This window comes from Netta rufina (genome assembly GCF_964035555.1).
Source record: "Netta rufina genome assembly, chromosome: Z".
NCBI classification, from domain to species: Eukaryota; Metazoa; Chordata; class Aves; order Anseriformes; family Anatidae; genus Netta; species Netta rufina.
Window position 1 is genome coordinate 46,130,524 of NC_140126.1, and position 15,706 is coordinate 46,146,229.

The window sequence follows — 15,706 nt, forward strand, 5'->3', positions numbered from 1 at the left end:
ACAATGCCTTCACAAGTTCTCTTGGCAACCTGTGCCAGTGCTTGGTCACCTGCACAGTAAAAAAGTGTTTCCTGATGTGCAGGAGGAACCTCGTGTGTTCCATTCGGTGCCCATTGCCTCTTGTCCTGCCACAAGGCACCACCTTGAAGAGCCTGGCTCCCTTGTCTTTGCACCCTCATATTAGGTAGGTTTTATGCACGTTGATAAGATCTTCATAACATCTGTTGATAAGAGTCTTTCGATGTTGTAGAACTCGAGGCTGGGAATGACAAGGTTGAGTCTCTTTGGGTTAGGATTGGCAGGGACAACAAGGCTAGTGTCCTGGTCGGGGTCTGCTATAGACCGCTGAACCAGGATGAGGAGACGGATGAGGAATTCTACAGGCAGCTGACAGAAGTTGCGAAATCTTCAGCGCTTGTACTCGTGGGGGACTTCAACTTCCCTGACATATCCTGGAAGCACAACACAACCCAGAGAAAGCAGTCTAGGAGGTTTCTGGAGAGCGTGGAAGGTAGCTTCCTGACGCAGCTGGTTAGTGAACCTACCAGGGGTGGTGCCCCGCTAGACCTTCTCTTCACAAACAGAGAAGGACTGGTGGAGGATGTGATTGTCGGGAGCTGTCTTGGGCAGAGTGACCACGCAATGGTGGAGTTCACTATTCTTGGCGAGGCCAGGAAGGGGACCAGTAAAACCGCTGTATTGGACTTCTGGAGGGCTGACTTTGAGCTGCTCAGGACACTAGTTGGTAGAGTCCCTTGGGAGGCGGTTCTGAAGGGCAGAGGAGTCCAGGAAGGCTGGGCGCTCTTCAAGAGGGAAATCTTAATGGCACAGGAGCGGTCTGTCCCCACGTGCCCAAAGACGAGCTGTCGGGGAAGAAGACCAGCCTGGCTCAACAGAGAATTGTGGCTTGAGCTTAGGAGAAAAAAGAGGGTTTTTAATCTTTGGAAAAGTGGGCAGGCCACTAGGGAGGACTAAAAGGATGTTGCGAGGCTGTGCAGGGACAAAATTAGGAAGGCCAAAGCTCATCTGGAGCTCAGTCTGGCTACTGCCGTTAAAGATAACAAAAAACATTTTTATAAATACATCAACACAAAAAGGAGGACTAAGGAGAATCTCCATCCTTTACTGAATGAGGGGGGAAACTTAGTTACAAGAGATGAGGAAAAGGCGGAGGTGCTCAATGCCTTCTTCGCCTCAGTCTTTAGCGGCAATAGCAGTTGTTCTCTGGATACCCAGTACCCTGAGCTGGTGGAAGGGGATGGGGAGCAGGATGTGGCCCTCACTATCCACGAAGAACTGGTTGGTGACCTGCTACGGCACTTGGATGTGCACAAGTCGATGGGGCCAGATGGGATCCACCCAAGGGTACTGAGAGAACTGGCAAAGGAGCTGGCCAAGCCACTATCCATCATTTATCAGCAGTCCTGGCTATCGGGGAAGGTCCCAGTTGACTGGCGGCAGGCAAATGTGACTCCCATCTACAAGAAGGGCCGGAGGGCAGACCCGGGAAACTACAGGCCCGTCAGTTTGACCTCAGTACCAGGGAAGCTCATGGAGCAGATCCTCTTGATAGTCATCATGCAGCACTTGCAGGGCAACCAGGTGATCAGGCCCAGTCAGCATGGGTTTATGAAAGGCAGGTCCTGCTTGACGAACCTGATCTCCTTCTATGACAAAGTGACACGCTGGGTGGATGAGGGAAAGGCTGTGGATGTGGTCTACCTTGACTTCAGCAAGGCTTTTGACACCGTCTCCCACAGCATTCTCCTCAAGAAACTGGCTGCTCTTGGTTTGGACTGGCGCATTCTTCGTTGGGTTAGAAACTGGCTGGATAGCCGGGCCCAAAGAGTCGTGGTAAATGGAGTCAAGTCCAGTTGGAGGCCAGTCACTAGTGGCATTCCCCAGGGCTCGGTGCTGGGGCCGGTCCTCTTTAATATCTTCATCGATGATCTGGATGAGGGCATTGAGTGCACCCTCAGTAAGTTTGCAGATGACACCAAGCTAGGTGTGTGTGTCGATCTGCTCGAGGGTAGGGAGGCTCTGCAGGAGGATCTGGATAGGCTGCACCGATGGGCTGAGGTCAATTGCGTGAAGTTCAACAAGGCCAAGTGCCAGGTCCTGCACCTGGGGCGCAAGAACCCCAAGCAGAGCTACAGGCTGGGAGAGGAATGGTTGGAGTGCTGCCAGGCAGAGAAGGACCTGGGAGTGACGGTGGATAGTTGGCTGAATATGAGCCAGCAGTGTGCTCAGGTGGCCAAGAAGGCCAACAGCATCCTGGCTTGCATAAGGAAGCAGTGTGGTCAGCAGGGCTAGGGAGGTGATCGTCCCCCTGTACTCAGCTCTGGTGAGGCCGCACCTCGAGTACTGTGTTCAGTTTTGGGCCCCTCGCTACAAGAAGGACATCGAGGTGCTTGAGCGGGTCCAGAGAAGGGCGACAAAGCTGGTGAGGGGCCTGGAGAACAAGTCCTACGAGGAGTGGCTGAGGGAGCTGGGCTTGTTCAGTCTGGAGAAGAGGAGGCTCAGGGGTGACCTTATTGCTCTTTACAGATACCTTAAAGAAGACTGTAGCGAGGTGGGGGTTGGTCTATTCTCCCACGTGCCTGGTGACAGGATGAGGGGGAATGGGCTAAAGTTGCACCAGGGGAGTTTTAGGTTGGATGTTAGGAAGAACTTCTTTACCGAAAGTGTTGGTAGACATTGGAACAGGCTGCCCAGGGAAGTGGTGGAGTCACCATCCCTGGAAGTCTTTAAAAGACATTTAGATATAGAGCTTAGGGCTATGGTTTAGTGGGGACTGTTAGTGTTAGGTCAGAGGTTGGACTCGATGATCTTGAGGTCTCTTCCAACCTAGAAATTCTGTGATTCTGTGATTCTGTGATCTCCCCGGAAGCCTCTCTTCTCTAGGCTGTATAGTCATAGCTCTCTCAGCCTCTCCTCATAGAAAAGGTGCTTCAGTCCCTTCATCATCTTTGTGGTGTTTTATCATTTGTGAATTTACTGAGGGTGCACTCTACCCCATCATCCAGATCATTAATGAAGATGTTGAACAGGATTGGACCCAGCATTCTCCCCTCGGGTACACCACAAGTTTCTGGCCTCCAACTAGACTTTATTGATCATCAACCTCTGGACTTGACCATTCAGATAGTTTTTGATCTACCTCACCATCTGCCCACCCACCCCATACATCAACTGCTCCTCTGTGAGGATCTTATGATGACAGTGTCAAAGGCCTTTCTGAAGTCTAGGTAGACAATATCCACTGCTCCCTCCTCATCCATCGTGCTGGTCTTTTCCTTAGAGAGGCTTATCAGCTTGGTCAAGAACGACTTCCCCTTGGTGAATCTGTGAGTCCTGATGATTTTCTTCTTCATGTGCCTGGAAATGGTTTCCAGGAGTAGCTGCTTCATCACCTTTCCAGAGATCAAGGTGATGCTGACTGGCCCGTAGTTCCCCAGGTCATCCTTCTTGGCCTTCTTGAACGCAGAAGTGACATTTGCTTTCCTTCAGTCTTCAAGTTCTTCCCCCAGTTTCCATGATTGACCAAACATTATAGAGAGGGTCCTCACAATGACATCTGCCAGTTCCCTCAGCTCTTGTAGGTGCATCCCATCAGAGCCCATGGCCTTCTGAATGGTCCAGTTTGCTTATTTTTACCCCCATCCTGATCCTTTTCTAGCAAGGGTACAAGTTCCTTGCTCCAGCCTTTCCCCATGGTTTGTGGGACCTGGGATTCCTGAAGGCTGTCCTTTCTGGTAACAACTAACAAGTATTAATGAGAATTTTTGGTTGTCACACAGAATCACAGAATTTCTAGGTCGGAAGAGACCTCAAGATCATCGAGTCCAACCTCTGACCTAACACTAATAAGTCCTCCACTAAACCATATCCCTCAGCTCTACATCTAAACGTCTTTTAAAGACCTTCAGGGATGGCGACTCCACCACTTTCCTGGGCAGCCCATTCCAATGTCTAACAACACTTTCGGTAAAGAAGTTCTTTCTAACACCCAACCTAACACTCCCCTGGCACAACTTTAGCCCATTCCCCCTCATCCTGTCACCAGGCACGTGGGAGAACAGACGAACCCCCACCTCACTACAGCCTCCTTTAATGTACTTATAAAGAGCGATAAGGTCGCCCCTGAGCCTCCTTTTCTCCAGGCTGAACAAGCCCAGCTCCCTCAGCTGCTCCTTGTAAGACTTGTTCTCCAGACCCCTCACCAGCTTCGTCGCCCTTCTCTGGACCCGCTCAAGCACCTCGATGTCCTTCTTGTAGCGAGGGGCCCAAAACTGAACACAGTACTCGAGGTGCGGCCTCACCAGAGCCGAGTACAGGGGGATGATCACTTCCCTAGCCCTGCTGGCCACACTGTTATAAAACAGTTCCAAGCAAGGCTCTGCAAAAGAGGAGTTGAAATAGAAACCTTTGTCTCTTTTTTTAATTAGCATTCAGAGCAGCAGTATTTTACTAGTTTCTTGTATTGTTTTTTATTTGGTTCCATAATCTATAAATCTCAGTATTGTTATGATTAACAAGTTTTTTGTAGTAAAATAGTCTTATGTTTGAATGATTGTTGCGGAAGCTATAATCCTTTCGGAATATCTATTGTACGAACCAATATCATCTTCCAGATTTATCTGAAGCAGTGGAAGGCATTATTGTCCTCAGCTGCCTGTTATTACTGATCAGCCACAAGTTACTGCTACACAGCTAAGCAAACATACAGAATGGAAAGTGGAAGCACTCTTTAATCTATTCTTGCTGTGTAAGATCAGTCAGGTTAACTTAAACCATTTCATTCACAGTGTATGTTGGATGAGCTAACTTTACGCTGAAGCGGGTGAGGAAGGCCCGTGTGCTCTTCGCCGGTTTTCAGCAGAAGAGTGGAAGCAAACAGCATGGGGGCAATAGCATTTTGAATGTCTCCAACTGTTTGGAAAGTGAACATGTGTTTACACTCAAAACATCTAATGAAATGGTTTAAATTCTGGCAGTATCAAATCATTCACCTCTTCACCTCTTCTGTTCAAAAGGAATCATGTTCCTTTATATTTTAGTACACCTGTGTTTCACAGGCCACTTTTAAAAGTTAAAATTTCTTCCCTCAAATGTTACAAAGTAGTAGCACTTGCTCAGGTTAGGCCTCTAATACCCCCACTGATTTATAGCACACTGTGCTAAATTGTCTTAATGCTTAGTATCTATTCACAATGTTCAGGTGAGATTTTGTCTTCAGTCTGTCTAATTTGTTGCGTTTCTATGTGTGAAAACATCTCAGTCACTCATCACATGTTTTTCATGTGCATGTTTCTTAAAAAATCTCCTACACAGAAAAAAAACAACAGAATAGTGTAGCAAAAGAAGATGTTAATTAACAAGATGGAAAGACCATCAACTTCAAAGCATAACACTGACCAAAATATAGATGAATGAGATAGCAGAATGTAAATAACCTAGCACAATTATTCAAATAACAATGTAATAATGCATCGTAGCAATAGTAATGGTCATAGAAAGAGTAATAGAGAGCCTTAATTGACCAAATAAAAAAAAAATCAAATCGAGTCAAATTGACTAAAAAAAAAGTAAAAAAGTGGATTTATGATTGCATTGAGACACAACATCTATAGGAAAAAAGGGATCCAAATGGATTTCCTATCTTCTGGACATCCTTGTGACCATTCCAATGTGCTTTCTCTTGCACAGGTTTTGGGGATCGCGATGTAGTGAATGACATCTGGGAGTTCACTATGTCCCTATTATTTTGGGGGAAATAAGTGGGGAAGAGCGTGAGGGAGAGTTATTCTGGTGTGGAAATTAATTCACTGGTTCATTTGAATTAATAGTTCACTGAGTTTGGTGATTTAATTAGATAGCATTGCTAGCTGGTACTGACTGCTAAACCATAATATCAAAAAATAGTACAGTTAAGATAAAATCAAGTTTACAGGAAAGTTCTAGTAGAAATCTAAATGGCAGGCTTCTCTCATCTTAATAGCATCTTAGCTCATTTTTATTAGAAATGTGAAAAAAATAAAATTGCTTTTGGATTTTATCTTAAGGAGCTAGGTACATTCCCTAAATTAATCATTTATGGGTCGTATCTGAAAATAGGAACAGGGAACTAGCATAGTATAGTGCTTGTGACAATTGTCTAGTAATACACATAGTGAGACATTTCACAACATGAGCCATCCTGAACCATAGGCAGAAAATGCAAAAGTGACTTATTTGAGCAGGTAGTTATGTAAATTAAAATCAATGCTATCGTAAAAGAATTCCTGAGTTGATCATTCAAGGTACATAAGTACAGCAGATCATGTTTCTGTCTGGTGGCTTTTTGATTTGCTGAGTTTGGAGAGAGGTTAATTAATTAATGCATTTAATCTGTTGTTTCTTTTTTTTTTTTTTTTTTATGTGGAAATGTTCACAATACATTTTTTAGCTATTCATCTAAGGATCTGTTTCTTCCATAAAATATTAGTTCCTGTGCATCCTTGGGCTCTATTTCATAATGCTGTATGTATACTGCACTCAGAGGAATGAGTGCATAAATGGGCATGAATGCAGGAATAAAATAATAGAACTTTTTATTAATGTAAAAAAAAAAAATCCTACTTTCTCACTTTCTCATTTAAAAAAACAAAACAAAACAAAACAAAAACTAAAACTCCAGTTTTGTTTGGTTTTTGGCCATAGTTATTTTAGTGTAATCCAGCCTAAAGTAATTTTAATTTTATATTGTCTGTGCTACACATTCTGAAGGATTTTCAGTTTCCTTCAACGGTGTTATATACATGAAATCACACACATAGTTTATGAAGGATCTGTCATCTCCATCTTGAATATTTTAGTTAGATTGAAGTTTAGATTTAGCTGATCAGGCACAAAAAGATTCAGGAGTGGTTTGGCATAGAAGTGTCTATAAAACCTATTAAATGTATTACATTTTTTCTAATGTTGAGTGGGTTGGCAGTTTGAGGAATAAATTCATCTCTTTTTGTCCAAATTCTGTTTTCAAAGAAACACTAAGAAATTCAGTTTGGAGTTACAGGTTCACTAGTTGTAGAAGATTGCTATAGCCAGAAGATTTATATTATGCTCTGAAAATGCTCTGATGCTTATTATTCACTAGTATATTTTTAATTAGTATAAATGTCATCAGTAACTGTGAAAAAAAAAAAAAAAAAAAAAAAAACAAACAAACAAACATACACTGTTTTCATTTGTAGTTCAACTGAAAATTTTCATCAATTTGTTGCGGGGAGTGGGAGAGTTGTTTAAGCTTTCAGAGTCTGTGAAAGCTGAGATTTTTACAACAAGCTCTGTGGTTTAGATTGTGTTTCCAGTGACATAACTAGTTAAATGTAAACCAGATGTGCTTTGAAGTTTATTTCCAGGAATGTACAGTGAACTGTTTCAATTTTTGCTTCTGTGACATTTACAATGTACACTCACCCCACTTAAGAAAAAAATGTTAAAAAAAAAAAAATCCCTGGTAAATATTTTCATCCATTTGCTTTTTATTTTAAAATATAAAATTGTATTTTAAATCAAATAATTTTCTCACTTACTCTTTTTAAAGTTACCGTTTAATATTGGTAATAGAAGGTGTATGGAAACAATTTTTGAATTTGTTTACATTCTGTATATGATACTTTTTACCCTGATTCAGCAAAGCGCTATTGGTGAAGTACATTCGTCTTTTTTTTTTTTTCCTGAATGGTGGTTTGGGGGAGTAGTCAGTGCAATATTATAAACATGCTAATACATAAAACACTGAGCTTAGAGAAGTTCTTGGTTTGTTTTTAGTTTCTTTCTGTTCCGTTTGTTAGTTTGTTTGTTTTTTGACATGGTGCTGAAGCACATCAAATGCAGAACTTAGCAAACTATATTTTCAGGTTTGGGGACCCAGAGTACAGTAACAAGATCATCTTAGAAACAACCACAGATTAATGCCTCCATATGTGCATATCCTAAAACTGCAGTGAAACAGTGAAAGCTGCTTCCCCTGTTCCTAACCCATAGAAAGAAATGAGATGGGATGAGCATTTCTTCATTTATATAAGGACAACATGAAATGAGGAAGAGTGTGCTTCTGTGATACAGCATTTCTCACCCCTGATCTTAGTTACATGCTTTTGTCATTTTCATCCCAGAAACTGGAAAGTGAATATTTGTCTGTGGGATCAGTAAGGAACTTGTGCTTGCACTAGAGAGAGTTGGAAACAAAAGAAAGGGTGAAATGGAAATGTCCCCTGTAGATGGCAGCAACCTGATAGACTCAGGTGTATTGACAAGGAATGTGTTCAATACAGGCTTCAGCAAGGGTTTAGATTAAATGCCCTGACTTTGCCTTGGAATGCACAGGCAGTTCTCCCAGTCTAGAAGGTGATCAGCTCAGACAACAGATTCTCCTCTTCTTCCCTGTTTTGCTCACCTAGCCATTCAGTTTGGCTTCTTTCGTCTCCTTTGTCTTTTGCCAAAGACTGAAGAACATAACTAATGAAATCAGGAGAGCTGCTTCATTTCTCATAAAGTGCTGAACTTTAGATGTTTTGGCCCCTCCATTTCCATTTATTCACTTATCTTTAGTTTTAGTTTTCGGGATTCTGACTTTCAGGTATGGCCCTCAACTATTTTTTTCTTAGGTTTGGGTTTCTTTTTAACTCTGAAAACCCAAAGCAGAAAAGGTGTCTTCTCCTAGAATAAAAATGTGTTTGTAAAAATAACTTGCTAAGTATCAGGGAGAATTAAATATAAGCATAGTAACCTTCTACATTTTACAATTATAAATAAGAATTATTTTAAGTTTCATGAATTTTTGATATTCTAAATATGAGTGAAGAAGTGTTTTGGATAGTAGTACTTTCTCCTCAATATAGTGCTTTGTCTTGCACATTGATGGGGTATGTGCAGACGTGTGGTTCAGCTGCCAATTTTTAAAAGCATATGACACTTTCCACGAAAATCTCCTACTTTCAGCTGTAAATGTTTTTGGCAAACTTCAACCATTTTACCTATGTGTTTCTTCACTGTGCGTCTGACTCGGACAAAATTATAATTTTACCTTTAAAATTTTCAGACAAAACACTTTGTTTATTTCCAAGAATGACTAGCTACTGAGAAGATATTAGTCTGTGCATTTAGGTATGTGCAAAAGTTGTGACCTTTTCTTTAAAAAGCTGTTGCTTCTCAGTATTACTGCAGCTTGAAATTTCTTAAATAGGTTTTCTATTAGGATAGTGCTTCTTTCCTCTGAAAATGTGCTGAAGTTGTAAGACTCCTTTTGCATATGCTGAGTAGAGACATATTATATATTTAGTGTGTGAAAGCTCCAAAGATTGTGTCACTGTTCATGCCTGGTCCAGCATGGTGTGGTGGTTTTACCGTGCTGGGCAGCTAAACCCCACAACCGCTCTCTCACTCCCCCTCCTTTAGATGAGGAGGGGGAGAAGTAAAGCAAAGAACAACTCACGGGTTGAGATAAGGATAATTTAATTAAAGGGAAATAATTATAATAATTAAATAAAGACTACCATGAACTAAACAATTTAACTAAGGGGAAATAAAAAGGGAAAGGGGAAAAGGGAGGGGAAAAGGAAAAATAAAAAGAAGGGAGGAAAACAAACAAACAAAATAAATGAAGGCTATATGGAAGTGCAGAGGAAAGAAATTACTCTCTACTTCCCACAAATGAGCGATGATTGACCACGTCCTTGAAGCAAGGCCTCAATGCACGCAGCCGGTGTTCCAGAGGAGGACCGACGTTTTCCCAACGAGAGCCCACCCCTCCCCTCTTCTTCCTGTTTCCACCTTTTATTGCTGAGTGTGACACCACATGGTATGGAATATCCCTTTGATTGGTTTAGGTCAGCTGCCCTAGTGATGTTTCTCTCCTCACTTTTTGCCCACCCCCTAGGAGGGTTAGAGAAAGGCCCAATGCTGTGCCACTGCTGCTCAGCAGTAGACACAACACTGGTGTGATAACACTGCTGTTCCAGCTACAAGTACAGAGTACGGCACTGTATGGGCTGCTGCCGGGAAAGTTAACATTCCAGCCAGACCCAGTACACATGGGAACTTTTCTGAGTTGCACCTGAGCAGGAAAGAGCGCTGGACTGGTTAGAGAACCATACCTGTATAAAAACAGAGACATAAATGTGGAGAATGATCAAAGATTCCTCTCTCCCAATGCTGATTATAGAAGAGCAAGTACACAACATTACTTTCCAGAAATAATCTCCAATTTCCCAGCAATTGTGGTTCAGGAATAGGATCTTTACATTTAATAAAATATGGTGGATTTCTTTTTCATAACTTTTCCAGATTGCCATTGATTCGTGAATGCCTTGAGCAGCCATGGGCAAGCATCTCCAACTCCTCTACTTGATGTGTAAAGGACTGTTTCTTTATTTTGCTACAAGCTAGCTTTGTGGGATGTCTTTTTGTTCTTGTACAATAAGAGAAAGTGAAAGTTTGATGATGCCTTTGACAGGGAGCAACTACAAGTCTTTGATGTAGTTCACTTGTCCTTTCTTTCACTTCAGTTTTCTCATTGTTTTAAAGCTAGCCAAACTGCTGAAAGCAAGATGGCATATGAAAAGGAAGGAAAAGCATACCTTTCTCCAAAATCATTTGTATACTGAGAGCTATTCAGCATGTAGTACATATTTAAGATGATGCCTCAGTGTGATCTGTTTCTAATCGTGGGAACAGGATATGTGGTTTCTCTGTAAAAGCAGCAGACTCTACTCTCTGCTATCAGGTATTGCTGGTTAGGGAAAGACAAGAAGACTGGGGAGGCAGGGAGCATACTTTTGATAATAAAACCTCAGGTAGTAAAGTGTGAAATGTATTTATGGGGAGGAGGAGGGATACAGAGCAGATAAATGTCGGCAACCTCTCCATATTGCTAGCTGGGATACAGAGGTTCTCAGCAAGTGCTCTGTCTAAACTAACTGGCTGCTGTAGATCTATGTGATTACCTCCATGCTGCACTTCCCAGCACATCAGGTTGGCATGTGACCTGTCCTTGCATTGTGTGCTCACCCATGGTGCTGCACTCTGCCTGGTGAGCTGGCTTGGGCCTTGGTGGGTTAGGAATTAGCCTGAGATAACATGACCAACTGTATCTAAACGGGCTGTTTGTGGAGAAACTTGGAAGATGTGCCTGGTGCCATATGGGACTACCACCTTCAGAGGAGTAATTCAGGGCCATTACTGTTAGGGGTTTACCAGCTCATGTGTTGCTGCTGCAGTTAACCCAGTACAGGCAGCCCTTGAAACTGCAACACACTGCCTTGATATTGTGAGGCCTCCTAGATCTCATGTCTGCATCTGTGTATGATGTATGAGTAAACTGTGTAATCCACAAGATTAGGAGTAGATTTCACTAACACAAGGACTTTCGTTGTTCAAAAAATCTTTCTGGTTCAACCCCCTCTCTTCCCCCTCCCTCCCCCCCTTTTCTCTCTCCCCTCACCCCCTTCCCCCCCCCCGGCCTTTATATATATATATATATATACATATATATATATATATATATATATATACACACACACATATACATATATATATACACACATATATATATTACATACGTATGTCCTTTGGTGAGTTTTCTAAGCACATATTCATGAAGATACCTTCATGGAATCTTCCTTCAAGTCTAGTCATAAATCATAGCAAACCAAATATCAAATGATACGTTTTTCATGATTTCTAAACAATGAGCAGGACATTCCAGTTTGCTTTGAAAATGATCTATGGTGCAATTAATGTTACTGGTCCATAACTACATCCTGCATTAATTTATTCTTAATTTACATCATGCTATTTTTTTGTATCAATATGCCATTATTCCTCAAGCAATACTAGCAAACATAAGTATGGACTAAGAGCTTTGTTTCTGGCCTGCCAAAGGAACTGTCTGGTTGGATTAGAATGTATGGCTTGATTCAGGACCCAGATCAAAAAAAATGAATTGGTTGAGCTCAGGAGGAAATAGTGGATATGCATCTGCAATTGTTTTTTGAAAGAATTTGCTAGTATTGTTTTAATCTTAAAACTGGTTTCACTTCAAATAAAAAATCAGTAAATAATACTGTCTGCAGGACTCCTATTCTTACATATGAACAGGCTCAAAAAACTCACAGGGGCAATAAATAGAAGTAGCTAGGGGCTAGAGGGAAGTACCATTTACACTATTCCCGTTTCAATTCCTATTTCTTGAATGCTTTCCAGAACTAGAGAATCGCAGCCAGCAATGGAATATTTTGATTCTGACAGGGTTTTCTTAATTCTTCCAAAACCTCATGGAGCCATAAATGACAGAAACAATAAAGCTGTTGTTTGTGCACAGCATGTTGTGGCTGGAAATGCATTGCTTACCATGATAAAGTAGTTGTGATTTCTCACAGGATAGTTATAATTGATGCTGGAAAACTTTATGGTCCAAGTTCTTCTAAGTTACTGTTTTTGTAGAGAAGGGCCATTTAATTAACACTTTCAAAATATACACTCCTATACATATGTACATACATGCTAACTGCCTGACCATATATCATTTGCATGTCATGTTTTAAAAAGACAGACAGACAGACAGGAAGACAGACAGACAAAGAAAGAAAGAAAAGAGAAAAAAAGCCAAATATACCAAGCAGTTTTGGCAAATCATGGTCCACAGCAGTATTTGTACTCTAGTATTTTCCAAAAGCACATCACAGTCTTAACAGTGTCTTTCCTTTCTGGATTATAGATATAAATGAATGTGAAAGCAGCCCATGTGTCAATGCTGCCTGCAGGAACAATCTTGGTTCTTTCAATTGTGAATGTTCACCTGGCAGCAAACTCGACTCTACAGGACTGATATGCATTGGTGAGTCTTTCCTTCTTTTTTCCTTTTTCTCCTCTTTTTCTTACTAATTTGAAAAATATTGTTTTAATTGATTAATTAAGCAAAAAAAATAAAATAAAAATAATGCATTCTTCTCATTTTCCCTTTATAGCAGACTACATGTCTTGTTGTGTAGGTAATACTAAACAAACCAATACTAATTTGATTGTTTCCATGGAAGCAGAAGCAAGTTAAAAAGAGACATAGGTATAATGCATATGTATGTCCAAACTAGTGTGAAAGTGGTGAAAAGCAGATGTTCATTGGTGGGAGACAGTGGGGATGTCTTATTGTTAATAGGAATTACTGTCATTCTCCTAAAGGACGTGATAGGAGTGAAAACAATAGGTAATAAGCCTGATAGCTGTCCACTTTTAAATTTGAGCCAAGAAACTAATTAAAACTAGAGGAACATGTACTCAAATAGTGATGTGAAAGCACATGGCCTTTAGGATTCACACCATTTTTCATAAACTGCAAAGATTGGCTTTCTGATCTGTTAGGAAACAATAATGGCTTTTGCTTTATAGCATGATCTTAAACCTTCGGTCTTTTGTAGCAAGCTGATAAAGGAGAGTAAAATATATCTGAATTTATCAATATGCCTACTGCCTCTGGAGCAGAAACATGATAACATCTCTCTCTATATATATCTGTGATTCTGTTATATTATATACATCTAATTTACCATATTATGACATACAATAATGTAACATAAATAATGTTAACATCCTTCTAGGATTCTGTTGCATTGAAAAAAAACTGAGCATTGCACAGATTTTATTAGAGCTAGCAGCAGCAGTTGTCTGCAAGATGTCATTGGCATTATCTCTGGAAGTCATTCATTAATGTTGTGGGTTTTTTTTTTTCCTTGCCTTTCCAAGAATACTCAAAGGTTTGGACACATCTGCACTTCTCAGGTGCTCAGAAGTTGCCATTTTTTCCTCTTATTAGTGTAACATAATTGGAGCCATTGTAGCATATATGGTATAAATTGGATCGGAGTGCAGATAAAGGGATGATGCTGATTTTAAATATTCTTTTTATTGTAAGATGCATTTGTTTGGTGTTCTTGTTTCAGCTTTCTTGCCTTGCCAAGATTTTCATAAGATAGGAAATATTATGCAAAGACAAATTCCTATTTGTCCTGGTTTCAGTTATGAATGTTGCCATCTGTCTATGCTTTAACACATTTTTAAGTGAGTTACTTTTGCACCGAAGCCTTCTTTTAGATGCCTTCCTTCTAGCCTTTCTCATATATTTTTAGGGATACTGTCACCACCATTGGCCTGTACAGTTTAATATTCTTTTTATTCTTTTTCTCATTTTGCTTATGCCTTGATGTGGCCACACTAATTTGTGCTTTTTTGTACTGCTTGTTTTAATTTTCATGTTCTGACATCACATCCAAAGGTATTATCATTAAGGACTTAATTATATTAACAGTTTTCTGGATTTAGTTTGCAAATGGTTTCCATTTAATTGGTTGCAGTGTGAGGTCCTATTTGGCTTGAGTAGCAGTGGCAAATAATGTAAAACAAACAAAATACATAGTTGAACAGTCAGATTAAAAGTGAAGGATAGGAGCCACCTATACACTATAAGCCTAATTGTTGCTTGTTCATGTTGATCAACATTCCCTCAGGAAGAGTTTTCAGCGCCACAAGTGAGAATATGTTAGGACAGAAGCATTGGGATAGCTCATGTGAGAAATACAGATTTATATGTGTAGAGTCCATTTATGTTTTTCTATGTTGACAAAATTTCCATTAGAATCAGTAGTGACCAAGAGAAGGGTAGACTAGGTTACTGAAACGGGAGTGAGGTTATGGGCAGTTTCTCATGTGAAAAACTTGCAATCAATCATTGAATGTAAGTTGTTAAATCTCCACAGTAAAGAAAATTGTGGTTTTCCACTGGTATATTGACTATAATTGCCATAATTTTAGCTGATTGTTCCTTTAAAGCATTATTGTAGCATCAGATATGAAAAGCTTATGCCAGTACAGAAGCGTATGTCTAGAATGGTGTTCTGGTTTGGATATGTATTGTATTCTTCATAAGAATGATCAAACTAAAGTAGTGTCAGTTTGATTCTGACCTCTCTACAGTTTTGGTTTAGTTCCAAATTTGGTCTCATGTCAGAACCAAAATCACCTCTGTTTATAAGGTTTTTTTTTTCTTTCTTTCATGATGGCAATGAGAGCTTGAACTTAAAATTCCCGTAAAGTTGCACATGACAACATAATTAGAAGAAAAAACTATTAACATTACAATACTCTTAATTTTATTTTATAACATGTTGTTCTCATGTGTTTGTTCCAGTTGGCCTTATTGCTGATTTTCACCATTCTCTTGTGGACTCAGATCATACTCAAGTTATGTGGTTGACGCATGTTCTTTACTTAGTTCATGGACAGATAACTTCAGTCTGTCATTTCCTCTGGTTCCTTTGCATGGTCTGCTCAGCCTTAATGGTGAAGAACCAGGTGGCGTAAGCCATTTGCATCCATATTGCCCATAGAAATCCAGCATAGATGTGAGTCATTTGTCTCTCTCTGTGAAGTTCCCTGCATAAAAGAAAAATGACTTGCTCAAGTAATAGCAAGATTTCAAGTCACATTTGGCCTCATATTAGAGCTCCAACTTCCAGCAAATGAAAGTTGTTCGTTTAGCATTTACAGTAAAAGCATTCAACAAAAAAACATGATGTATTATGCATTTCTTTTGCTTTCACACTGAGAGTGTCTGCAGTATTAAGGCTGCCCTCCTGTAAGGAAGGGCAGAGTTGGAACTGTTTTTCAA

At 40.4% G+C, this 15,706-nt stretch overlaps 1 protein-coding gene across 1 annotated transcript in view; it reads left to right on the forward strand.

The window, feature by feature from the left end:
- The window catches only part of FBN2 (fibrillin 2), a gene marked incomplete at both ends in the record, with an annotated part of 194,580 nt that overhangs the window by 103,109 nt on the left and 75,765 nt on the right, over positions 1–15,706 (forward strand). The window contains one exon of the mRNA XM_084304737.1: positions 12,764–12,883. Coding sequence (XP_084160863.1) covers positions 12,764–12,883 — 120 coding nt within the window. The remainder of the gene's footprint in view (positions 1–12,763; positions 12,884–15,706) is intronic.